General features: G+C 38.8%; 1 protein-coding gene across 1 annotated transcript in view; it reads left to right on the top strand.

Annotated features, from left to right (window-relative positions):
• LOC126472464 (serine/threonine-protein kinase VRK1) overlaps window positions 1-27044 on the top strand; it is a 248678-nt gene that overhangs the window by 49353 nt on the left and 172281 nt on the right. Inside the window, exons 2-3 of the mRNA XM_050099936.1 lie at window positions 18764-18963; window positions 23046-23095. Coding sequence (XP_049955893.1) covers window positions 18783-18963; window positions 23046-23095 — 231 coding nt within the window. The 5' untranslated portion in view covers window positions 18764-18782. The remainder of the gene's footprint in view (window positions 1-18763; window positions 18964-23045; window positions 23096-27044) is intronic.

Raw genomic sequence — 27044 nt, 5'->3', positions numbered from 1 at the left:
ACACAACATCACCTGCAATGCCTCTCCTGGGCTCGTGACCACGTCTGTTGGAGGCTAGATGACTGGAAATCTATGGCTTGGTCAGATGAGTCCTGATTTCAGTTGGTAAAAGCTGATGGTAGGGCTAGACTGTGGTGCAGACCCCCATGAAGCCATGGATTCAGGTTGTCAACAAGGCACTGTGCAAGCTGGTAGTGGCTCCATAATGGTTGGGCCTGTATTTGAGTGGAATGGACTGGGTCCGCTGATCCAAATGACCTGATCACTGACTGCAAAGGGTTATGTTTGGCTACTTGGATACCATTTGCAACCATTCATGGTCCCAAGCAATGATGTGCGCGCGCGCGCGCGCGCGCGCGCACACACACACACACACACACACACACACACACACACACACACACACACACACACACACACACAGAGAGAGAGAGAGAGAGAGAGAGAGAGAGAGAGAGAGAGAGAGAGGCAATTTTTGAACCATCACTTGGTCTAAATACAAGAGAGAGTTTTTATCCGCTGTCACTTCTGGTTCAGGTGTTGTTAATCCCTTGTTGATAACTTCACAGTTTTGAAAGCAGTTCCTGCAGTCTTTTCTACGAATAAAGCATTGTATACAGATTTTTTTCCCTCCCCACAGAAAAGGTTTGACATTTCTTTGAGGTGTGGTATGTAACCAAGTAGTGAGCACCTCAAGGAATTTGGTTGGCTATAGATATAATGAACTTGGGGTTTCTAAGCTAGAGCCTGTTAAGCATATATGGCCCTCTGTAAGAAAAAGCTCTGTGCATGGTTGAGTGAACCTTGTACACCTTCTGCAACTCAGTTGTCTTAGGCTTGCTCAGGATTCTGATGCATAACCATAGTCGCTTATTTCACTATATTCCTTATGGACTTCTATGGAATCCAAAATTTCTATTAATACCAATCCCAATGATTTAGGTGGGCTATCGGATAGTCACACCCAGTCCTTCTTCTGAATAAATACTAAACTGAGACAAGATAATAGTAATGTAAAGCACGTTAGTTGTCCAGAATGAGTTTTTTATCAAAAGGGCAGAAGGTACATTAGAAAAGCCACTTTCTACATACAGTAGTGTATGGGTTACACTTGAATCGGGACTTTGATGCAGAGTGCTAAATGTCTTGCTGAGCACCCAGTTGTTGCAGTTCCACAATACCCCTAATGTTAGCAACAAGGTCATAACTTGTAGAGACATATTGATTTTAACTTTGGTAAATTGGATGATGACTAGAGAGCTTATGGTATAACTAACCTACACAATTTATGAGCAAGGTTGATGTTGAACTGCAGAAGACTCCAAAAATTGTTAACTTTCAACATGCCTGCCCTTCCAGAGTCTTTTTTTTAAAGCAGGCTTCATCCTTGTAAATGTTTGGCACCTCTTACACAACCCTTTCATATGTTTTAAATTTCAACATTTCTAATAAATTGCACTGGACTGTATGTACCAGCAGCATCGGAAATTATGGCAGAGTAATCCATGAACCTGGCACTATACATATACGTATTAACTGCTGTAAGAGCCTCACTGACAGGAGTAGAGATTGTCCCATTTACTCGGATGAGAAGGAATCCAGGAAATTAAAGTGGACAAATGAGTACCATATTTTGCAGAAAAAAGGACAGCAGCCTGCTAACTTTCTACTGAGAAAAAAAAGTGCAAAAAGTTGGCATGTTGCACAGACTAAGATCAATAAAGGAGGTGAAAAAAAACACACACACACACACCTGTAAATGCACTTATAGTTGTATACTACCGAAAATACAGGTTAGTTCATCCAAATTGCAAGTGAAGCCCACATTTATTGACTATTGGAAACTATGTGGAGAGAAGAAAGGCAAATCTGTTAGTGTCTTTAATAGTTAATCCTTAGTCCTCTTTCACAAATGCTATGCAGGAAACAAAAAGCAAAAAGCAAAAACATGAGGAACTGACACCAAACTATTGGACCATTCAATGTTAGTTTTATCTCGTGTACTTATGACATTTTTATGGATGCTACTTAATGTGAGATCAGTGTGGGGGAACTACAGAGCTCATTATCTAATCCACCATCCATTTTAGGTTCCTCAACAAGGCAGAAGAATAGGGGGACGGACAGTGAAAAACTTCACTACCATAGTAGCTTCCATATTGCAGTGGGAAAATGGTGGATTCAGGGCATAGGTGAAGGAATTGCAGCTGCTCATGCAGCAGTATTGTGGTGCCATTTCTGAATAGGACAATCATCCACTCATGACACATGTCTCTATGAATTGTCTCCATGATTTTGAGGTACTCCCGTGGGCAGCAAGATTCTAGCATCTGTCCCCAATAGAACATGTGTAGGCTAGCTTTGTCGGCAACTCTGTCCTAGTGCAAATATCTGGGATATTGAGGGCCAGTTATGACAGTTGTGGGTCTAGCTTGCCTCAGGAGAGTATACGACTTCATGACACCCTTCTGAACCGAGTCAAGTGTGTGCATCCAGGCCAAAGGAAGTGCACTGTCATACTAATAAGTGGACTGGCTCATACTGCCAAGTTCTTTTTAAGCTGGGCTTGATTTTGTTATCACTGGAGTAACATCCCATACCCTTTCAACCTATAAAGTTTCATTTCATTTCCTCCTCCCTCTCTGCGTGCTTCACATGTTTTTGTCATGCAGTGTATTTTCCCCTCCTCCAGCCCTGTAGTAGTGAAGTGAGGTTGTAGGAGCAGGCGGTCTGCAGAGAAGCATACAGCTGAGTGTGGAGTGTGTAAATCATTAAAAGTAGCTACCATTAGTGATTGTTGAGGTCAGTTTCAGACCCACATCCAGCTTCTGTGCTGAGGCTGTGGAGCAACCACTGATCATGTGGTGCCAAAGATGTCATTATGTCATATTGAGTGAGTGTTGGTAGTAAAGTGGGCAGTTTGAACACCCGGAAACAGTGAGTTCACGGGAATGGAGCAGTGACTATACTCAGATTAAAATTAATTTGAGATTGACCTTTCAGCGAGTCAATCGTAGTTCTTTCTGAAACACCACTTGCCCACTTGCTGAAACACCACTTGCCCACTTGCTCCTAGTGTTTCCTCGTTTTGTAGGTATGTGCAGGTCCTTGCGAAGCATGGCCGGCAGCTCACTGGCTACACTGCCCGTGCCCCTGCCACTCCAATCTGTCAGTCGCAAAGTAACTGTTATCGGAGTATAGCATGTCATACAAGTTGTACACGGGTTTCGTCATAGTCCATCATACACATATGGATAGACTCTTGCATAGCTACTCCAGTATCTTGCGTAACTTCCTGTCATCGTGTCTAGAACCAGAGGATGCCTTGTTAGGAGAGTGTGTTCCACATTACTTCCATTTGTTGTTGCATTTGGACAAAGAATATTGCCAGTAATGCAAAGTGGAGCAGGTGCTGCCTCATGATGTCCCATATACATACTCACTGGGCGAGAAGTTGGATGAATTTATTTGCCAGGCAAGGTCACAGGTATTCTGGGAGGCATGTTTAGTAATGGAGAAAGTTCTTTCTCAGACATTTTAGTGCTGGAAGATCTGATATCCTGGGAGTCTTAGTAGTTGTGACAAAATGAGCTGTATGGTTATCTGATGAAATAAGCCATCTGGGCAAAATGCGTAGCTTTAATTATGGTAAGACCTCTCCCCTACTTACCAGAAATTACTAGTATGGGTAGTGATTGTGGTGCACTGCCATAATTCATTAAGAGTTGCCGATTTCTAAGACCTCTGCTGTCCTCATTGTTGCATCTCTAGGTAATTTTTACTAATGTATACTTGCTGCCTGTAGAATTCAGAGTCTTAATACAATCTTGGTTTACAGGGGAGATGAATTTTCACAACTCTGCTTATCTGCATGATTTTCATTCTGATGCTCCCGCAGATGCTGTTAGACAACAGAGAAGATATTACTGGTGCAAGGTTGGAGGAGGGGTCAGTCATTTTAGAGACTGTCAGTTACCAACTTGTATCCGGATCAGCAGTGAAATGCAGATCACTGGACAAAGCTAACATTTATTATGTAAAGCATTGTAATGCCGTGTTTCCTTCTGTATAGTGCTTTCAGAAAATAAACTCACATGGATCACTCCTTCCTACAAAGGGTGCTAAGAAAGCCTTTCATTGTGTGGCTTCAGATGGCAGAGGCACAACATAGTTTTTTGTGTGTATTTAGATATGCCCAAAAGTTCAAGCAGCTGTGTAACTTTTTGCAATAATTGTTGATTAGTTAATACCAAGAGATGTAATAGTGAAAGAAAGAAATGAGCAGCAGTATTGCAATATATAGTTTTAAGTACTGACAGTAAACTAGTGTGTCAAATAAAAATTTTCCCCATCCGTAAAAGAAACTATCCATATTGTCCCATCAGACTTGTACAGTTCATAGAATTTGGGAAGAATCACCTCAGCCTGAGGGTACTCCCTACTCAGTCTCAGTATCCTAACTGGTCATGGAAGAAAATATTGCAGTGCTACAGAAACTAGTGAAGAAAGATGAGTGTGTGTAACACCAGGTAGATGAATCTGTACTTATATTTGCATCTGCAATTCACAACATTCTGCAAGGGAATTTAAATTGAAGGCTGTTTTCTTGTAGGTACTACATTCTTTGAAAGGCGAACCAGTAGCACATCCTGTGTCAAATACGTATTTTAAAAATACACATTTTGCTGTGTGGATGTGATAAAATTTACCTTTACTTTGTTAAAGTTTCATCAAAACTGTAGAAGAAGAAGCAGTGGATGTTTGGTAATGCAAGAGAGGGTGTTGCAGTCTGAAGATGCCAATTTGATTCTGCTAGGCCTAAAGCTGGTTGCTGTATACTGTTTAAGTTTTAATTTCATAAAAGCTCATACGTAGTTGCATACAGTCAAGAATTAGTAAAAATACCAGGAATAGAAAGGAATGCCATACACTGCATGGTAATTTTCTGTGTACCCAGATGTGCAACAAAATTGAAATGACTTCAGAACAATGCTAAGCTAATTAAGATCGGCTCATTGTGATTTGCATTAAAAAAAAAAAAAATCTCATTGTCTTCAACTGAGAACAGAAAAGCAACAGAATTTTAGATATTGCCACTCAAACAACATTATCAATATAGAGAATGAAGCTGATATACATATGGTGTTGAGGAATAAGCACAGAGTTTTAAGTAAATAACCATAACTTGAAAGAGGTCTTCAGAGATAATCTGTTCTTACACTTGTTTCCCAGTGAATTTGTTGTTGTTGCTGCAGTTGTCAGTCCAGAGACTGGTTTGATGCAGCTGTTCATGCTACCCTATCCTGTGCAAGCTCCTTCATCTCTGAGTAACTACTGTACCTTACATCCTTCTGAATTGGTGTAGTGTATTCATCTCTTGGTCTCCCTCTATGATTTTACCCTCCACACTTACCTCCAGTATTAAATTGGTGATCCTTTGGTGCCTCAGAACGTGTCCTACCACCCGATCCCTTCTTCTAGTCAAGTAGTGCCACAAATTCCTCTTCTCCACAATTCTATTCATTACTTCCTCATTAGCTATGTGATCTACCCATCTAATCTTCAGCATTCTTCTGTAGCACCACATTTCAAAAGCTTCTATTGCCTTCTTGTCTAAACTATTTATCGTCCATGTTTCACTTTCACACATGGCTGCACTCCGTACAAATATGTTCAGAAAAAACTTCCTGACAGTTAAATCTGTACTAGATGTTAACAAATTTCTCCTCTTCAGAAACGCTTTCCTTGCCATAGCTAGTCTGCATTTCATATCCTTTCTACTTTGACCATCATCAGTTATTTTACTTCCCAAATAGCAAAACTCATTTACTGCTTTAAGTGTCTTATTTCCTAATCTAATACCCTCAGCCTAACCTGATTTAATTAGACTACATTCAATTATCTTCATTTTGCTTCTGTTGATGTTCATCTTATAGCCTCTTCTCAAGACACTGTCCATTCCGTTCAACTGCTCTTCCAAGTTCTTTGCTGTCTTTGACAGAATTACAATGTCATTGGCAAACCTCAAATGTTTTATTTCTTCTCCATGGATTTTAATTGCTACTCCGAATTTTTCTTTTGTTTCCTCTACTGCTTGCTCAATATGCAGATTGAGTAACACTGGGTATAGGCTACAACCTTGTCTCACTCCCTTCCCAACGATTGCTTCCCTTTCATGCCCCTAGTCTCTTATAACTGCCATCTGGTTTCTGTACAAATTGTAAATAGCCTTTTGCTCCCTGTATTTAGAATTTGAAAGAGAGTATTCCAGTCAACATTGTCAAAAGCTTTCTCTAAGGCTACAAATGCTAGAAATGTAGGTTTGCCTTTCCTTAATCTTTCTTCTAAGATGAGTCTTAAGATCAGTATTGCCTCACATGTTCCAACATTTCTACAGAATCCAAACTGATCTTCCCTGAGGTTGGCTTCTACTTATTTTTCCATTCATCTGTAAAGAATTCGTGTCATTATTTTGCAGCCGTGATTTAGTTAACTGATAGTTTGATCACTTTCACACGTGTCAACACATGCTTTCTTTGGGATGGGAATTCTTATAGTCTTCTTGAAGCCTGAGGGTATTTCACTTGTCTCATACATCTTGGCCACCAGATGGTAGTTTTGTCAGGATTGGCTCTCCCAAGGCCGTCAGTAGTTCTAATGGGATGTTATCTACTCCTGGGGCCTTGTTTTGACTTAGGTCTTTCAATGCTCTGTAAAATTCTTCATGCAGTATCATATCTCCCATTTCATCTATGTCCTCTTCCATTTCTGTAATATTGCCCTCAAGTACATTGCCCTTGTATAGGCCTCCATATACTCCTTCCACCTTTCTGCTCTCCCTTCTTTGTTTAGGACTAATTTTTCATCCGAGTTCTTGATTTCATACAGGTGATTCTCTTTTTTCTACAAGTCTCTTTAATTTTCCTATAGGCAGTATCTATCTTACCCCTACTGATGCTACATCTTTGCATTTGTCCTCTAGCCACCCCTGCTTAGCAGTTTTGCACTTCTGTCAATCACATTTTTGACGTTTGTATTCCTTTTCACCTGCTTCATTTACTGCATATTTATATTTCCTCCTTTCATCAATTAAATTCAGTATCTCTTCTGTTACCCAAGGATTTCTACTAGCCCTCATCTTTTTACGTAGTTGATTCTCTGCTGCCTTCACTATTTCTTCTTCTACTGTATTTCTTTCCTCTGTTCTTGTCAGTTGTTCCCTAATACTCTCTCTGAAACTCTTTACAACCTTTGGTTCTTTCACTTCATCCAGGTCCCTTCTCCTTAAATTTCTACCTTTTTGCAGTTTCTTCAGTTTTAACTCTGCAGTTCATAACCAATAAATTGTGGCCAGTCCACATCTGCCCCTGGAAATGTCTTACAAATTAAAACCTGGTTCCTAAATCTCTGTCTTAGCATTATATACTCGGTCTGAAACCATCCAGTGTCTCCAGGCCTGTTCCATGTATACAACCTTCTTTCATGATTTTTAAACCAAGTATTAGCTATGATTACATTATGCTCCGTACAAAATTCTACCAGACGGCTTCCTCTTTCATTCCTTACCCGCAGTCCATATTCACCTACTACTTTTCCTTCTCTTCCTTTTCCTACTGTCGAGTTCCAATCCCCCACGATAATTAAATTTTCATCTCCTTTAACTATGTGAATAATTTCTTTTATCACACCATACATTTCTTCAATCTCTTCTTCATCGGCACAGCTAGTTGGCACATCAACTTGTACTACTGTGGTAGGCGTGAGCTTCGTGTCTGTCTTGGCTAAAATAATGCGTTCACTATGCTGTTCGTAGTTTATCCGTGTTCCTATTTTTTTATTCATTATTAAACCAACTCCTGCATTACCCCTATTTGATTTTGTATTTATAACCCTGTATTCACCTGACCAGAAGTCTTGTTCCTTCTGCCACCAAACTTCACTAATTCCCCACTATATCTAACTTTAACCTATCCATTTCCCTTTTTAAATGTTCTAACCTACCTGCCCGATTAATGGATATGACTTTTGACACTTTGATCCGGAGAACACTAGTTTTCTTTCTTCTGATAACCATGTACTCCTGAGTAGTCTCCGCCTGGAGATCTGAATGGGGGACTATTGTACATGCAGAATATTTTACCCAAGAGGACGTCATCAACATTTAACCATACAGTAAAGCTGCATGTCCTCGAGAAAAATTACAGTTGTAGTTTCCCCTTGCTTTCATCCGTTTGCAGTACCAGCACAGAAGGCCGTTTTGGTTAATGTTGCAAGGCCAGATCAGTCAATCATCCAGATTGTTGCTCCTGCAACTACTCAAAAGGCTGCTGCCTCTCTTCAGGAACCACATGTTTATCCAGCCTCTCAACAGATACCCTTCCATTGTGGCTGCACCTGTATCACTGAGACATGAAATTTTGTCAATAATGAAAAGTTTACATGAATATAACACAAGGCAGGGCAATTATTTTCAAGCACAATATTACTTGATCTAATGTTTGCAAGGAGTTTGTTTACACTGAGGCGACATGGCAGGGGATAGCAATATGCACATATACAGACAGCGGGGGTATCACGTACACAGGGTATCAAAGGACAGTGCATTTTGGAGTTGTCATTTGTACTCGGATAATTCATGTGAAAAGGTTTGTGACGGGATTATCGTCAAATGAGGGAAATTAACAAACTTTGATTGCTAAATGGTCGTTGGAGCTAGACGCATGGGACATTCCATTTCAGAAACTGTTAGGGAATTCAGTATTCTGAGATCCACAGTGTCAAGAGTGTGCTAAGAATACCATATTTCAGGTATTACCTCTCACCACAAACGACACAGTGGTAGATGTCCTTCAGTTAACGACCAAGAGCAGCAGTGTTTGTATAGAGTTGTCAGTGCTAACAGACAAGCAGCACTACATGAAATAACTGCAGAAATCAATGTGGGATGTATGACGAATGTATTCATTAGGATAGCGTGGTGAAATGTGGCATTAATAGGCTATGGCAGCTGCTGACCGACACTAGTAGCTTTGCTAACAGCACAACATTGCCTGCAGTGCCCCTTCTGGACTCCTAGCCACATCATTTTGCCCCTAGATCACTGGAAATCAATAGCTTGGTGAGATCAGTTCCAGTTTAAATGGGTAAGAGCTCATGGTAGGGTTAAAATGGTACAGACCCTATGAAGGCATGGACCCAAGTTGTCAACAAAGCACTGTGCAAACTGTTGGTGGCTGTATAATGGTATGGGCTGTGTTTACACAGAATGGACTGATCCACTGGTTTAACTGAACCGATCATTGACTGGAAATTGTTAATTTTTGGCTACTTGGAAATCATTTGCAGCCACTCATGGACTTAATGTTCCCAAATGACGATTGAAATTTTCTGGGTGACAATGTGTCATGTCACTGGGCCACAGTTGTTTGTGATTGGTTTGAAGAACTTTCCGGACAATTAGAGAGAATAATTTGGCCACCCAGATCACTCGATACGATTCACATGAATATTTGCGGGACATAATTGAGAAGTCAGTTCGTGCCCAAAATCCTGCAGAAGCAACACTTTCGAATTTATGGATGGATATAGAGTATGGCTCAATATTTTTGCTGGGGATGACAACTTGTTGAGTCCACGCCATGTTGAGTTTCTGCAGTTCGCTGGGCAAAGGAGGTCCAACATATTAGGAGGTAGCTCTTGACTTTAGTCACTCCGTGTATTTTGGTACAGTGGCCTATAACTGTTTGCCTAACAAATAGTTACAACTATTGGGAGACAATTGTTGAAGAATTTTAATACCAGAACAACAGATTTTCCCAGTCTAGCTAATTTTATGGGTTCAACAATTGAAAAGTTTCTTTTTGTAGAGTAAGTAACAATTTTCATAGTAAACAGCTCTTTACTCATACTGCTTCAAGGTAAGTAATTGTTTGCTATCTACCAGTGTAAACACAAAATGCAGTGTGTTTATAAATGAATATCGGGGTTTTAATGCTTTATAATATTTACTAAATTAAACCTACAATTATAAATATGTCAAATGAAAGAGCAACTCAAACAGTTGTGTTTGGCACCAGTGCACATGCGCAGCATGCAATGTTTCCCCGCAATCCGTTAGAGAGCGGTAGTAGCGAAGATGGCGACTAGTGAACAGAAAGCGTTTTGTGTTTTGCAGTTTGCAAAGACCGAATCTCTAGTTACTGTGCAATGTGCGTTCCGGCTAAAGTTAGGTTTTGATCCTCCAAGTGATAACATTTGTGAATGGTATCATCAGTTTGAAGATACCGGCTGCCTTTGTAAAGGGAAGAGCACAGGACGACCAAGAGTTAGTGAAGAGACTGTTGAGCAAGTGAGAGAGTCGTTCACTCATGGTCCAAAGAAATCAGTCCGGAAGGCTAGTCGTGACTTAAAAGTTCCCGTGTCGACTATTTGGAAAGTTTTAAGAAAACGCGTACAACTACGTCCTTACCGTTTACAGTTATTACAGGCTCTAAAGCCGGCAGACTTTGCAAACAAAATGTTGTTTCATGACAATGATGATTTTCTGGGTCATGTTGTCTTCAGTGATGAATCGACCTTTCACCTTAGTGAACTTGTTAACACTCACAACGTGCGCATCTGTGGCTCAGAAAATCCTCATGAGGTGGTACAAATGCAGTGGGATTCCCCTAAAGTGACTGTTTTTTGTGCCCTATCCCGGCGGAAGGTTTATGGGCCTTTCTTTTTTGGTGAACCTACTGTAACTGACACTTGTTACCTTGATACACTAGAGCAATGGCTGTTCCCTCAGTTGGAAGATGATGAGCCAGAGAACTTCATTTTCCAGCAAGATGGTGCGCCACCTCACTGGCATAGCGAAGTACGCGATTTGTTGAACTTCACTGTAACCAAGCGCTGGATAGGCCGCAAGGGGCCCAATGACTAGGGCTTGCTTTGCATGGCCTCCACGTTCACCCGACATAATGTCATGCGATTTTTTCCTTTGGGACTTCATCAAGGATCGTGTGTACATGCCTCCGCTACCAGCAGACCTCCCTGAATTAAGAAACCGGATTGAAGCAGCTGTTGCTACAATAACTGAAGGGACACTTATCAACATTTGGGAAGAACTCTGCAGTAGACTTGGTGTGTGCTATGTGATAAATGGTCTCACATTGAACATTTATAAGGTTCTTGGTAAAACTGTTTGAGTTGCTCTTTCATTTAACATATCATTTATAACTGTAAGTTTACTATAATAAATATTATAAAGTGCTAAAACCCGGATACCCATTTATAAACACTCTGTATACAGAGTGTAAACGGTATAAGGCGCCAAAATTATACAGATGGCACATCTCACAATACTTGACAAAAAAGTCTAGTAACATGTTTGCGTATTTCCCACGGTTGTCCCAGAAAAAAAAAACAGTTCGTCTCAGGATAATGGTTTTGGAAAAGTAGATACTTGGACGTGCACATACATAAGCAATCAGTTCCTTTTATTGCCCGCCACGCGTATTGACATCGTGAGCATAAAACAAACACACAGGCAACTGCGGCCTGAGGGGCTGCGTCATTGTAATACACCGAGCGACGACAGTAGGCGAGTAACCTGTGCAGATGTTATTACAACTCTGTTAACTATTAGGATGGAAAGGAGATTTACTATAGTTGTACTATGCGATATGCATTTAATTTATGGCAAGGCAAAAGGTGCTGCGAGGGCAGCTGTACGAATTTATCGAGAACGCTTCCCACGATGACGTCTTCCTGCACAAAAGACATTTGCTGCTATGCACCAAAGGTTTGTGTCATTGTAATTCTCTACTTGTACGCGATTATTATGCATTTTCATCTTAATAAAGTACAGTAGTTATCTGCACCTTTGTAAATTTTCGTCCGTATGCGAAACGTATCTTCTGTTCTGATATGCTTTCCGTTTTTGTTACATCATGACAGAATACAACTGACGAGTACGTATTTAATTTCCTTAGATTGAGAGATACTGGCTCTTTACTGCCCCGCGCAGAAGGCAGAGGCCCACAACGAGCCGATCGTACATTGGAAGCTGAGGAAAGAATTCTGGACTGCATCCAGGAGGATCCTTCTCAGAGTACTAGAAGCATCGTCCACCATGTGGGTATATCGCACACTGTCGTTCATCGCACTTTTCAAGAGGAGCATCTGCATCCTTACCACATTCAACGTGTACAAGCATTGGAAGAACAAGATTTCCCTCCACGACGTGAATTATCAGAGTGGTTTGTGTTACACAGTGCGCAGCATGATTTTGTCAACAAAATACTCGTCACAGATGAAGTGTGTTTTACTCGCGACGGAATAACTAATTTCCATAACATCCACACGTGGGGTGTACACAATCCTCGCCATGTAGTGGCAACACATTTTCAGCGATGATTTTCTGTAAATGTGTGGGCGGGTATGCTCGATAATTACATTACTGGGCCCTATGTTTTACCTGCATGTTTGACTGGTAACTATTACCGAATGTTTCTAGAGGAAACATTGTTGCCAATGTTGTTAGAAGACATTCCGTTAGGCATACGTCATAACATGTGGTTCCTCCACGATGGTGCTCCACCCCACATTGGTCACAGAGTATGCATATTTTTGGATAGTCAATTTCCAGGACGATGGATCGGGTGTTCGGGTCCACGTCGATGGCCAGCACGCAGCCCTGATTTAAATCCACTGGATTTTTATTTTTGGGGCCATATGAAGGAAGTTGTTTATGCTGAGCCAGTAAATAATGTGGACGAATTGACGCAGAAGATTTTAGATGCTGCCAATACCATAAAGACCAATGTGATTGTGTGTGAACGAGTGCGATGAAACTGGATTCGCCATAATCGAGCATGTGTAGAAGCGAATGGTGGTCATTTCGAACATTTATTGTAGTATTGGTGTAAGAGGAAACGAAGTAATGGGATTTCTTTTCGTTACAATGTTGTTGTACAGAAGGAAGATAATGTGAATTTAGTATTCATTATGGCATTGCTGTAAAAAGGTGAAACTGTTGATTGTAATTAATGCACAACTATCTACTTGGTGATTGATTGAATTTGTACTAATGGAAATACATTGTGTTAGATATTAGCTTGTCATTACTACTACGACCTTTGTTATCGACTTGTCGAGAAACAGACTGGTTGTATTCAATTCACGTAAAGTGAATTACATGTTCTTGACAACCCAAAAACTTTACATTCCTTTTTTCGGTACCACCTGATTATCACACCACATCGTTGTACACGTCTAATAATTTCAATCCTCTGGTCGGCTCGTTGCCTTTCTCTGGCCGCCCCGTCATTGTGGACAATAAGTCGGTACGCCATGTACTGTCGGTTGACTGCGTAAACAGAAATGCGTATACTATCTATTCTATGAACGTTAGGTTTTAATAATACAAAAATAAAGTACTTCATACAAGAAAATGTCATTAGACTTTTTTGTCAAGCACACAGAGATGTACCATCTGCATAATTTTGGCGCCTTATACTGTTTACACCCTGTATAATAGTGGACAAACATAAGATGTTTTTCTTACAGCATCATGTTAATTTGAAGCAAATAAATTTAATACAGCAATGGCAATTAATTGAAGTTTGTTAATTTATACCATCAGATTGTCCATGTCTCTGAAAGTTCTCTTTGCTGATGGGTCTGAACAATGAATGAATATCAGTTAGAAAAGGTGTCAGTTTTTCTAATACTGAACTTGAAAAATATTGTGCTTGACTATAAAAAAAAAGGTAGTCAACTAAGTAATAACCTTCACTTATTAATTCTTAGAGTGCATGAAAAAAGTTTACATAAAAGAAATTATTTCTACAAAAGAGCTGTAATATGGAGACAATGTGGTCAGTATTCTTATCTGCTTTAAATTTTTAACATGCAGTTTGAGACTTGAAAGGCACATAAGTTTGCCAGCTTTCGGTCAAAAAGGAGTTGTCAGGATAGTAAAGTTTTCTGTCCTTTCAATGCAACTTTTAACAACTCAGCTGCTCTACTATTTGATCCTTTGTTACCTTTACTCCTTAAATCGTTTACTTTGCACCAGGACTTTCCATTACTTTATTATCATGAGTTTTTTATCTACTGTATCATACAGATTTTTTTTTTAGTATTCTGTGATGTCCCTGAAATTACGCTGTAATATATAGTGCCAGGAAGGTTTTATAATATTAGGACTTTTAGGTTCAAATTCTTCTAAATGGAAGATAATTGTCAAAGAATTTAACCCTGAACATGGTTTTCCCAGTTTAACTTGCTTTGTTAATGAAAAATTACGAATTTGAAGAATATTTACTTTATTAATAGTTATGTACAATAATTAATTCTTCTCCATTCTTTTATCAAGTGGGAGCTGACAAAAAATCATTCCTGAACGTGTTTTAATCTGTTTAAACAGTGGACTATGTTAGTGGCTTCCATAGCATCTACCAGAATGCTTGAAACATCAGCAGGCAACACTCCAGCATAAGATTTATCACCAAGTGTGATATCTCACTCAAAAGTTGTTCATTTGTGAAATGACACTGCCATAATTGAGAAAGAACATGGAATGAAATGTGAATGATTTGCAAGCATGGTATTAAATGAGCAGATGGTGTAAAAAAAGTCACTTAAATGACATACATACATACATACATACATACATCAAACATTGTAAAAATGAAATTCCATTGTTTTAGGCTTTCAGATAATCCATGACATCCATGTTCCATGACATCCATGTTTTACATTCTTTGGATTGAAGACAGGTGGGAGGTACACTTTGAAGTTTCACATTCAAAATTGTATGAAGATATCAAAGTGCTCATGTTTTCGCCATTAGGTACTTTCAACTGTGACAGTGCAAAACAAAATAGTTTGTTGTATTCTGTGGTATTATATTCTGAGAATTCCCGCAGAGTGTGCAGAATAGATTAACCTGAAAAAGTTACACTGGCCATGGGAGTGTGTGTTAGAGTGTCTGTCTGGTTGTGTGTGTGAATGCGTGTACTGTTGTTAGAAAAAGAGCCAGGGCTCAATAGCTAGTGTGAGTGCTGTTTACTGTTGCATGTTTCCGTGCTCCATGCATCAATGTGCTATATGTGAATGGTTGCCTTTCCCCGTTTTATGTATTGCTCCACCTGAAGGATTTGTGTTCTCAGTTTTCAAAGCTCGTTTAGGTCATGGTTTGGCATTTTGGAATTCAAACAGTACATACACTGCTTCATGAAATATGATTGAACAGATTGACTACTGAATTCATCGTGATGGATGTGTCACTGCCAGACTAGCAGGCGCACAGCGTCAGGCTTTGCTGTGGCGTCTTTGCAGTCAGTGAGAAATTGTCTTAATTACTTCGGCTATCCATCCATGCCTCCGGGACTGACCGAAACTTCCATATGTCATGTTGCCCATATCCCCTATGCTCCCACTTTGCTTTGTCTACACAAGGAGAGACAAAATTTTACTACTGTCATTTTAGACTGTCGAGGTATATATGCCAATGATTGACACAATGTCTGTGTTTTAAAGCATTCAGGTTTCGTTTCATTTTCATTTATTTTTCGTACTTGCTAAAGAAAGGGCTTTGAGCATGGATCTCCATTTGAAACACTGAAACTTGAGGCATTGGTAGTCCGTTAAATTTTGTGTAAATTAGATTAGTGTTAGAAAATTTGCCTTTTTAGGTATGTAATCTCGTGTTTTTTTAGAATTTTAATATAGTTTTTTGTTTGTACAAGAGTTCATGTCTGTATTTGGCAATGATTTCACGGTAATATGGTATTTATAAGTGTATACTATCAAAATACAGTGTGACTTAACATCCTGGTGCATGTTCATATACTTAACAAATCTTATTGGTCATATTTTCTCCTTTTGTGTGTATAGTTTTGAACTATAAATGCCGTGATTGATTTCATTAACAAGTAACTTTGACCCAGATGATCCCACGGAAATGTCATGTTAGTAAAATCTGTAAATATTATTATACAATATTATATTAACTGTTATCTCAATAAAGCAATCAGGAATTAGCAGCATTTCAGGCATAAAAATTCTTCAGTGTATTGATAAATTTAACTTCTTTTTTCGAAGCAATTCATATAGTTTGCTGTTCTATGAAGTGATGTCCAGCAAACATGTGTGAAATAAATAACGGTAACATGTGATCTTCTTATTTTATGTGTAAATGTAACTATTAAGGTCCACTAGTAATTTACCCCTTTTCTATACTGAAACATATGTATCCCGGCAGTTTTTCTTCATATGATAAACCATATAAACACGCACAATTGAGTATATGTTAGTGTTGTTGTTGCTTGTACATTTATATTATAGAGTAACTTATTTAAAAGTAAATGACCTTTTTAAGTGCAAATAAAAGTGAGTGCATAATATGTAATGTCTTGAATGTCCTCCTACTTGAGATAATGACCTAACATTGTGTACACATTTGTGGGCATTCATAGTTTGAGACATGTTACTTTTTTGTATGAAGACATGCATTTACACACATCCAACTCTGGCTATAAGTCGAAATATATTCCTGTAATCCAAGCTACTGGGAGGTGATTGTACAGAAAAGAACTGTGAGAACTTCCATAGTTTGTCATCTTGGAGCTCCAAGGCACCCACAGATTCCTGAGCATCAGGTGGATGTTCAGGCCTATCATAGAGGGATCTTTGGGATTCTTCGCATCTTTGTGAGTAGCCTCATGTTTGACATAATGATAGTGTGCAACGGTGCCCAAAGTTATTGATGTATTGCATTAATATGACAATATATATGATGTGTATTTGTTCCTGGAAAGTACGGACACTTCAGTTTTTAATGCAGTCAAGGAGTGTGTTTTCAGTTAATGGGTAAGACTGTGTCGTATATGTTAACTAGGAAAAAGAGAGTGAGGCGAATGGAATATGTGCTGACTGAAAACAACTTAAACGAGGAATCCTTAATAGAAATAGGCAGGTATCTAACTGCTCTATCTTTGTGTTCATGGTTTCAGGCCTGTTTGAGTACAGGTAGTTCAACAAGTTATTTTCCTCCTCTAGTTTTTTGTCCTTGGCAGTACAGTAAGGACTGCAACTTATTCCAATGCCCTGTATGGTCCATCATTTTAAATATCATGTGGTACAAAACATTCTGTATGTTCCTACCAGTTTCAGGAGATAGTGAAGTTTCCTTTCGTGTAGTCTGCCCATCTCTGTCTTTTAACTGGAAGAGTTGTCTAAAAAATGTAGAAATATTTTGGGTGAAATTATTCTGATTAGGCTATATTTAATTTAAAAGCTGTAATGATGGAGATAGAACATTGTTTCAGAATGTGCTCTGTGAGGATGAGAGAAAAGGCCATTTGAAAAACTATGTATTTCTGTAAATAGAATTATTTAAACTTGTTGTCTTGTGTCATGAAATCTGGAAATGCTTCATAACAATATAGTTCATGCAGAAATTGGATTACTCTTGAAATTCATACAGTTTGATGAATATACCTTGATATAAGGACAGTTGTGCTATTTTTTCATGAGGACATGTAGCACGTATGGAAATCTAAAAATAAGGAAATCATGTTGTAGTAGGCTGTAGGGAAAAGCAGGATGAGCAGTTAAAATTTTAGTTTAAATTAATCACATTTTGAACATCTTCAAGAGTAAAACATCATCACTAATGCCGTGACCATATGTGTGCCTTAAAATTTCACAATTTCTTTTATTTTTGTCCAAGTTACTAAAATTCAAACTTTGTAAACCCCTTTGTGGCTCACCCTGTATGTTACTGCTTTAAAACAAGATATTTCCTAGAATAAATCAGCAAGCTTCAGAGTCATATATTTGCTTGCTCATCCTTATGAACATAAATTGTAGTACTTCTCTTCTTTGTATAACAGAATATAATTATGGGAGATGAATCTGCTGACGCTAGTAAGTGGTGTGGGTGATGTGAATTAAATCTTCTAGTACCATTGTTATTTGGGACTGTTGTTACTGCAGAGGCTATAGTCTTTCTGATAGTGATGTTAAAAGGACAGTACGCTTTTGGTATTCATCTGTTCACTTCACTAAGGACATAGCAATACTTGCTGTTGTGCTTTGTGTTATTGAAGGTAGTGATATGATGATGCCTGTATCTCATCATACTATGAACTGTTAATTGTTTCTGTGGCCTGGACCAAAGAATTATTGGTCTTTCTCATTCAGAGGTTTGAAGACAATAAAATGAAAGATAAAGTATTCTATAAATTTTTTTTCTGGTGGCGTAAATGAGTTCTGGGATAGAAGTAAATAGTAAAACAAACACATCTACAAATTGCGCATGTCATAAAATTAGTTTGATCTATGCAACATTTAACTGTTTGCCTTCCTTGCCGGCTCCTTATGTGCAGTACTGAGTGTCATGTATTAAATTTATAGAAGCAACTTTTTATTATATGGGCCTTGACTTACGTGGAAATCTCATTTCCTACCAGAACAATGTTATTTTTTGACTCAATCTTCACTGGTTACAAGAGCCTGTTGAATGCTAATAAACTCAGTGTGTAGAAATAGTGTAAATGATTTTAAAAAACCACTGATTTGTTTCAAACTATACAGTTAAAACTCATGCCTTTTGTGCTCTATGAAGGGGTAATGTTATTTGGTAAACTTTCTGCTGTTTGCTGATTTTTGCAATAGAAGAGTTGTGAAATACATAATTCGAGGCATTATCATCTTACCTTAAAATTACCAAGCAGAAATAGATAATTAAAAAAAATATATTCTTTTGCAGGTGCACAAAAACTGTGATTATGTCAGCTTCTCCGAAGAAGACAAAGCCTGCAAGAAAGACACCTGCAAAGAGAAAAGCAGCTAATGGCTATAAACTACCAGAACCAATTCCCCTGGGAACAGTTCTCACAGATATGAATAAGAGGAGCTGGAAAATAGGGCCTTCTATAGGGATTGGTGGCTTTGGAGAAATTTATTCTGGTAAACCTATTTTCATGATTGTGCTGTGTTATGGTGTAATATAAAAGAAAGAGCAAATGACTTTTTTTTTTTTTTTTTTTTTTTTTTTTTTTTTTTTTAAATTCCTCAATTTGAACACTGCCTACTTACTTCATGTTAAGCACCATGTAGAAGAAAATTATTTGCTCCCATTGGTTAACAAAATAACTTTTTTCCTTTTTTTTTTTTGTTCTTCCTAGTAATCTCTATTGGCTGCAATACATTTTTGAGAAAGTTTATAAAACTGTTGTAAATGCTCAGTGAAGGCATCTTGTGGAACTAGAGCTTTGAAATATTATGAGGGCAGCAATGTACTACAGTGTACTGGATCCCCTGATGATGGCAAGAAAAGATGCATCTCATTCACGTAGCTCAGTGAAGTCTCCAGCAGTTTCCATCTATGTTGTCTTCTTTGCTTCTCTCATTTTGTGTATCAGGAAGGTTTTTGGAGTTTAACAAAGTTTGATGTTTACGTATCAGTTACTTGCATTTGAAATGAGTTTTCAGAACAAAGCAGATACATTTACTTCTGTTGGTTCGTGCCAAATTGGGCAATGGTTATTTCGATCTCTCTTAGTTCAGATGTATATGCATGCATTAACCATGATTGCCATTTGTTTGTGTTAAATTCGCCAAAAATTTTTGTTGAAATTCATATTTTCATTGCTTCACGTAAAGAAGACTAGACTGTCTGATAGAAGTTCGAAAGGAGAACCTCTGCTCTTTCCTTACAAGCAATTAGATAGGAACTTGACAAATTGTTAAGAAGATAGTGAGAAAGAGATGGAAACTGGTAGTTGACGTAGGCCTTAGTAGGAGAATACATTTGCACAAATTTAGTTGAAACATTAAAAACCTAAATAGCTAGCTGCAGAATTTACTGGACAGAAGCCTCCAATAGTAGCAGAAATCATAAAAATATGCAAGACTTTCTCTATTGTTAGGCAACATATTGTAGTTAAAATGTTATGAATTATGTGGTGGTGGCAGCAGCAGGCATGGGATAAGTGTAAACCTTCAGTTGTTCCATACATTAAGCATCAATACCAAACTGTTAGGTGCAAGCACGGGGGGCCTCAACCAGCTGACAGATTTATGGTACAAAAATTTTCTTCGGGCAGTTGTCAACAAGCAAAAATGTTTCAAAGAATTCACAACACAAAGCTGTATTTGATTCTTTTATTTTACTACCATTTTCGGTTACAAACTATTATCTTGTACCTGTGTCATTGTAATTGGAGCATGAGTTATAAACATAACAACAATCACAAAAATAAAATGCAAATGGCAAGAGCATTACACTGTGGGACTCATAAAACTGAAACAAAAACACCTCACATATTATAAAAATGGGAACATAGCAATGCAGCTAAGGGCAAATTCATTGACAAAAATATGTCAATCGGGTTCAGGTTGAAAAATAACATTACAGGGTATTAGAAGCTGACTAGGGGAGCTGCATACCTATAGGTGATATATAAACAGATCAACAACATGTCAGTGGTACGAAGCTACACAGAATACGAATAGCAATTAGTACAATGCAGAGATTGGTACCAGCAGGATATTTCAGCCAGAGTAACAGTACAAAACAGTTCCACCAGACTGATGAAAAAGTCAAAATAGTAAAAATGGGAAGTTACAGAGTAGATTTTTTCTTTCTTAAGCTATGTTTATAAATTGTACAACAAATTCATTTTATAAACCATCAATGTTTTTAGGAAAAGTGATTAATTTGAATTCAAGAAGAGAAATAGTGGTTACTGTTATCAACTTAGCAGAGTCCATCATCACAAATCATTTGATCGTAAATACAAGTGATGTGGAACAAAAATAAAAATATTGGTAAAGTGCATACACCTTAGTGGTCACACCAGTTGAGTACAGAAGTAAAATACAAGGTACAGCACAAGTGAAGATAACAGAGGATAAAGATATCAACCATAAAACAACAGAGGAGACAAAAAAAATTAAATATACATTCCCATTACATTCATTTAGGGTGTGTATGGAAATACAAGGCTTAAAGTAACAGGAAGTTAAAGGAAGACATGTTCACCAGAATATGTGTAGATATTTGTAAGATTGGTCAAGTGACAGGGTCCTCTGGAATTTTTGTAATATATAATAAGGTACAAATGCAAAGTTCATATAACAATAAGTGTTCCAATATCAATATTACTAAGAGCCTTATCCAAAGGAGAACATTTAAATCAATGAACTGGCTAACATTCTCTACCATTTAATTAAGTAAATGCCAAAAATCCTTTAAGGAGAGTGATAAATCTTAAAAGTGAAGAACAATATTAGGGAGAGTTATCAACTTCAAAGAGTCTGTTAGAGCAGATCATTTGGTCATAACATATGAAGAATATGGAACAAAAATAAAGGTATTTAAAACATAAGAATATGCTGGAAAAGTGTATGTATCGTAGAGGACATATTGGCTAAGTATCAGTATATGACGGTAGATATGATGAGGCTATAGACGTTTACGGAATAAAATGAATGGAGAACATTATCATAAGATACAATATATGTCAATCGGGCTAAAATAACCCATTGTCAGATAACTTACGTAACTGTCAGTACCCATCAAAGACACAGCCATAGGGAATTCATGCACATATGTCATGACAGCTGAAAGCAAGCTGGAAAGTTACCTTGGCATATCTCATGTTTCTGTTTATGCTTGCCAAAATCCTTAAAATATTGAAATTTGTCTGTTTTCTTTTTTTAAATATTGTTAGGTCCTGGAAATTTATTGTCTTCTACATCAACAGTAAATTTTATATGTGGGTGTACTCTGTAGATACAATTATTTATTACAAAAGGTATGTTGACAACACCATTATTCTTTTTCATGGAGACTATTTTGACATACATCACTTATATCAGTTATTTAACTGTGGAATTGTGTGAGGACTTAACCCTTTGAGTCCCAAAACTATGAAAAATATATAACCTTTATCATCATTGGCAAAAAGTAATCAATCAATTGTTTTGAGGAGGTAGTTTCACTTCCTGACAACAGGGCCATAAAGCTTACAGCCACCTGTCATTTTGTGGGTGGTATTTGAAAGCAAATTCACTATTTTCCTAGACACAATTCCACTAGCAACAGCAATGGTAATTTGATGCCAGAGGCACTGGTAATTCAAAAAAGAAATTAATAAAATGGTGGTTTCAGGCAGAAACCCTTGGTACTTAGAGGGTTAAGAAGTTGAACTGGATAGCAGTGGAAGGGGTAGGAACTGGGCTTTTGATATAGTTCTCTGTTAAGAGATTACTGCTCACTTGCTCCGTTAATGGAAAATTCTCCATGGTACGTTCTATATTGGAAGTAATTTAACAGCATGTTGTCTCTGACTTATGCAACATTATAATGTGAGCTAACAAACTTGTTGTTTCACAAAAAAAATATGTAATCTCCCTAATCTTCATCTGAAGATAAAACCCCAGGCCTCTAAATGCACTCTTATAGTTTTTGCTTGCACTTGTGTACCTGTCAACAAAATAAGTTCCTAAATTTGGCATGTAGTAGGATTCAGAATTTAGTGACTCTAATACTGTAATGCAGTGTGGATGAAATATTCAGTTGAAATCTCTGGGTTGTTTTCAGTCTAATACTGTAATACAGTGGGGATGAAATATTTAATTGAACCCTTTGGTGTGTTATCAATCTAATTTGTTATTTTTAAGTTGTAAAATTTCTGTGTAATACATTTAACGTTTGTCACTTGATAGTTAGTAAATATCAATCACTAGTCAAAAGCTTAAGCTTTGTTTACTCACAATAAAATATTCAAACATAATTGTTTTTCGGCTGGTAACTAATGAATTTTGAAAGCGGTACTTGCACGTTTTCTTTATGAAAACTGTCGAAAAATTGTAGAATGTGTGTGTTCTTGTGAAGCCTCTGACAATGATGAACATAATAGGAACAAGTATGCACCATTCTGTTGTGGTATAGGTGTAATTTTCTGTTTTTGATGAACAAGAAATGTAGATGATATATTACAGGTTCTCAAGTGTGATAAATATAGTGGTCTTTTCTTTTGCAGCACGGGATGAATCCTCAAAGAGTTCGGAGTACCCTTTTGTAGTTAAGATAGTAAGTAATAATGAATTGCTTTTTATTTACTAGTGTGTGTGTGTGTGTGTGTGTGTGTGTGTGTGTGTGTGAGAGAGAGAGAGAGAGAGAGAGAGAGAGAGAGAGAGAGAGAGAGAAGGCTCTAAAAATATGTGGGAACATTTGAGTAGAAATGTTACAATGTAAGTCTACCGTGCCAAGTAATTGAAGGAATAAATCTGTGACATAAAACAATTTTTAACTAACTAAGACTAATGGATTGTAACTTACTTTTTAAGAAGTGACTGATTTATTAATGAAATATGTGTTTCATTTCCTGATAAATCAGAGTTGTGAGTTGAAATGAAACTCAAATTCCAGCTCTTGCCTTTTTAGAGTAATGCATGTACCTTCTGAGCTACTCGAGCATGACTCACAACATTATTAAGTGTTTTAACGTGCCAAAATCTCTTGGCTGCTTTTCAAGGCTCTCACAGGGTCTCCAGTTTCTTATTTTTATTTATTTATTTTATGTGATGAAGAATGGTCTAACTATAGTAGGAGTAATAAGAGATTCTAACAGTCTGAAGCTTTGTATCAGTCTGTGAATCAAGTATAGACAGTTCAGTCAGTCAGAGCATTGCCAGTGAAAGGAAGGAGTCCATTTTTAATGCCTGATTCTCCCCAAATTTGAATTCAAGAGGAAATTTCACAACAGAGGGCATTGTGCAGTAAAGTGAAGCTTGAATACTGGAACTGTGTATTGCACACTTAAACTTGTCTTATGTACCATGTATTTTCAAGCTTAATAAGAAGAAACGACTCAAGTTTTTAATTGTTCATTTCTGTGGCTGTAACTGTTTGGTAACCATAAGTTTGTGTTATCTTTGTTGTTGTTATTTAATTTTGGAGCTCCTATTATTTATAAAGTTTATACCTTAGTTGGCGCATCATTCGTGCCTTTTATTTCATAAGTATTGATAAATTTTTCTCTTATTTTGATTTACATCCAGCATAGTTTTGAGTTGAAAATGAAGCAAATTTATATGGTATGTACTGTATCTGATTTGCAAGGTGTCTCTTGACCTTTAGTACAAAATGGCTATTTTTGTTTATTTTGGGACATATTCCTTTGTAGAAGCTTCATGTGTTCAATTGGCTCCTTGCTATATTGCAAGTATTTATTGTCGAGCTCCAGAAGCTGGCCGGAGTGGCCGTGCAGTTCTAGGCGCTACAGTCTGGAACTGAGCGACCGCTACGGTCGCAGGTTCGAATCCTGCCTCGGGCATGGATGTGTGTGATGTCCTTAGGTTAGTTAGGTTTAAGTAGTTCTAAGTTCTAGGGGACTGATGACCTCAGATGTTGAGTCCCATAGTGCTCAGAGCCATTTGAACCAATTTTTTTGTTAGTTCCAGAGGTTTCCAGACTATAATGAAAGTGAAGGTTAAGGTTAAATAAAACAAATCATCGGCTTTTTACGTACACTGTGTATTCTATGTGAGACAATGTTTTTGGACTAGTTCTATGATGATATTGGTTGAGAAAAGGTTATCTGATCTTGAAAATAATTGTCAAAAATTTGTAGTGGCATTTTTAATTTAAAAAAACCTTGTTTGCAAATGATAAATATAAAAGAAATTATGGGATGTTGCAAGAGGAATGGTTAGTATTCAGTGATATGACAGAAATGGTCATTCAAAGCAAAAAAGTTTGATAGGGGCTCTAAAATGCATACCGAAAGAACTATGAGCAATGTTCATCTTCATGAAACATATCTCTGTATTGAACGAATGCTCATATATATTGAGGTATGCGTTTTAGAGCCCATATTTACTAGATTTTTTGCTTAGAATAATCGTTACTGTCGCATCACTGAATACTGACTATTCCGTCCGGTCCCCGTGAGAGCCCAGGGGTTCTAATAGGCCCGAGGTATCCGTGCCTGTTTTAAAAGGTGACTAAAAGGAGTCTCATACGTATCGGCCCTATAAGTTCAGGTCCCATTCTATGGTTGGACCTGCCACTTTCAAAATTCTACAGAATTGCGGGCCATATGGGGAAGGACGCCTTACGTGGTGCACGAGTTATCCATAGTGCCCTTAGATTCCATCTCCTGAACCTCTTGTCATGTCTTTGCATCTCCACCTCTGATTTAACTATTTCAGCGAGGACACATTCCGGGGTATATCATCTTCTTCCATTGTCTCCTGTCCTCTTTCACCCCCATGACAGTACTGAATTTCTCCGCGCCCAATATCCAGCATGGTAGCCAGTCTGTTGTGGTGGGGCCGTCATGTACCCATTTGGTGGTAGCCTCCTGACAACACAGGGATCGCACAGTTGGTGCCTGAGCTGTAAACTCCCCATGTGTGCCAAGGAGTAGATGCCTGTCTTCCTGGGGCATCAGGACTCCCGGCAACAGCCATCATGCCAGTTGGCCTTTACTGTGGCTAGGTGGCACTCGTGGGGAGAGCTCCTGATCAGAGTGGGTGGCATCAGGGCGGATGACCTGCAATGGAGTGGACTAAGTCATCTCTTGCTGGTGACCATACGGCACCAGCAGTCTCTAAGAAGGGCAAGATCGAATACAATGCCAACAGGTATGACCCTAAATCGTTTCCCTCCTTCACTACACCATGGGAGGAACATAAGGCTACAGAACGAAGAGAGCCATATTAGCCTCGGTTTTTAGTCTGTAGCAGAACTAATGGGGACGCCTTTCTACCTACGAAGCCTCAATTTTTCATTGAACACCTTGAGAATAAGTTTGGAGAAGTGACAGTCCTGTCCAAAATGCGAAATGGCGCAGTGTTGATTCAGACAGTGTCCCCAGCCCAATTCTGAAGTGTTACTCACCTGTGACAAGCTGGGTGATATTCCTGTTTCTGTCACTCCCCATAAAAGCCTCAACATGGTCCAGAGGATCATTTTCCATCACAATCTCCTCTTGCAGTCTGACGATGAGCTCCGCGCCAGTTTAGAACGGCGGTGTGTTCATTTCATCCAGCAAATTTACAGGGGACCCAAAGACAACAGGGTTGCTACCAATGCCTTCATCGTGGACTTTGAGGGTGATTCATTGCCCGAAAAGGTCAAGGTGATGGTTTACCGCTGTGACGTTTAACTATATGTCCCTCCCTCTATGCGGTGCTTTAAGTGCTGGAAGTTTGGCCATATGTCTTCCCGCTGTACTTCCAGCGTCACATGTCGAGGTGGCGGACGCCCATCGCATCCCAGTACTCATTGTGTCCCGCCTCCCATCTGTGTCAACTGCAGAGAGCGCCATTTGCCTTGCTCACCTGACTGGAGGATTCTACAGAAAGAAAGGAAAATTATGGAGTACAAGACCCTGGACCGACTGACCTACACTGAGCCTAAGAGGAAATTTGAGCGCCTACACCCTGTACGTATGACATCGTCTTACGCCGCCGCTACAACAGTTGTAGCCCCATCAGCTCTGCCAACCCCAGTCACCTCTCAGAGCCGGACTACTACACATGACCCTTGAGGGTGGGGGATGTTGCTCCTGAAGTAGGTTGTGCAAGAGCAACACGGAGGGATCCTGTTGCTCCTGCACCACCTACTTCAGGATCAACCTCCCCCCGCCACCAACCATCAGGGAAGTCTTCTTCGGCTCCACTCGCTAGGAAGGGGTCCCTTGGGTCACTCCTTTGCCAGGTTTCTGCTAATGGGAAAGATGACACCCGCCAGTGCCTGAAGAGCCCAAAAGCGGCTGGTCGCTGGGCTTCACACTCAACCTCAGTCCTGGAGACTGAGTCTGTGAAGTCCTCCCAGCCAGGGAAACCCAAGGAGCAGCGAGAGAAATCCAAAACGAAAACCCCTAAGACCAAGGGAATTGTGGTGGCGCCCAAACCAACACTGAGGACCTAGATCTTGGTGGACCCTCGAGACACAAGGGATATAGACTGCTCAGGCAATAAGTCGGTGGCAGCAGGTGACCCTGAGGAGTAAACTGCATCATTGAATGTTC

This window comes from Schistocerca serialis, chromosome 1 (genome assembly GCF_023864345.2).
Source record: "Schistocerca serialis cubense isolate TAMUIC-IGC-003099 chromosome 1, iqSchSeri2.2, whole genome shotgun sequence".
In the NCBI taxonomy this organism is placed as follows: domain Eukaryota; kingdom Metazoa; phylum Arthropoda; class Insecta; order Orthoptera; family Acrididae; genus Schistocerca; species Schistocerca serialis.
This window is presented reverse-complemented; position numbering and strand designations above follow the sequence as displayed.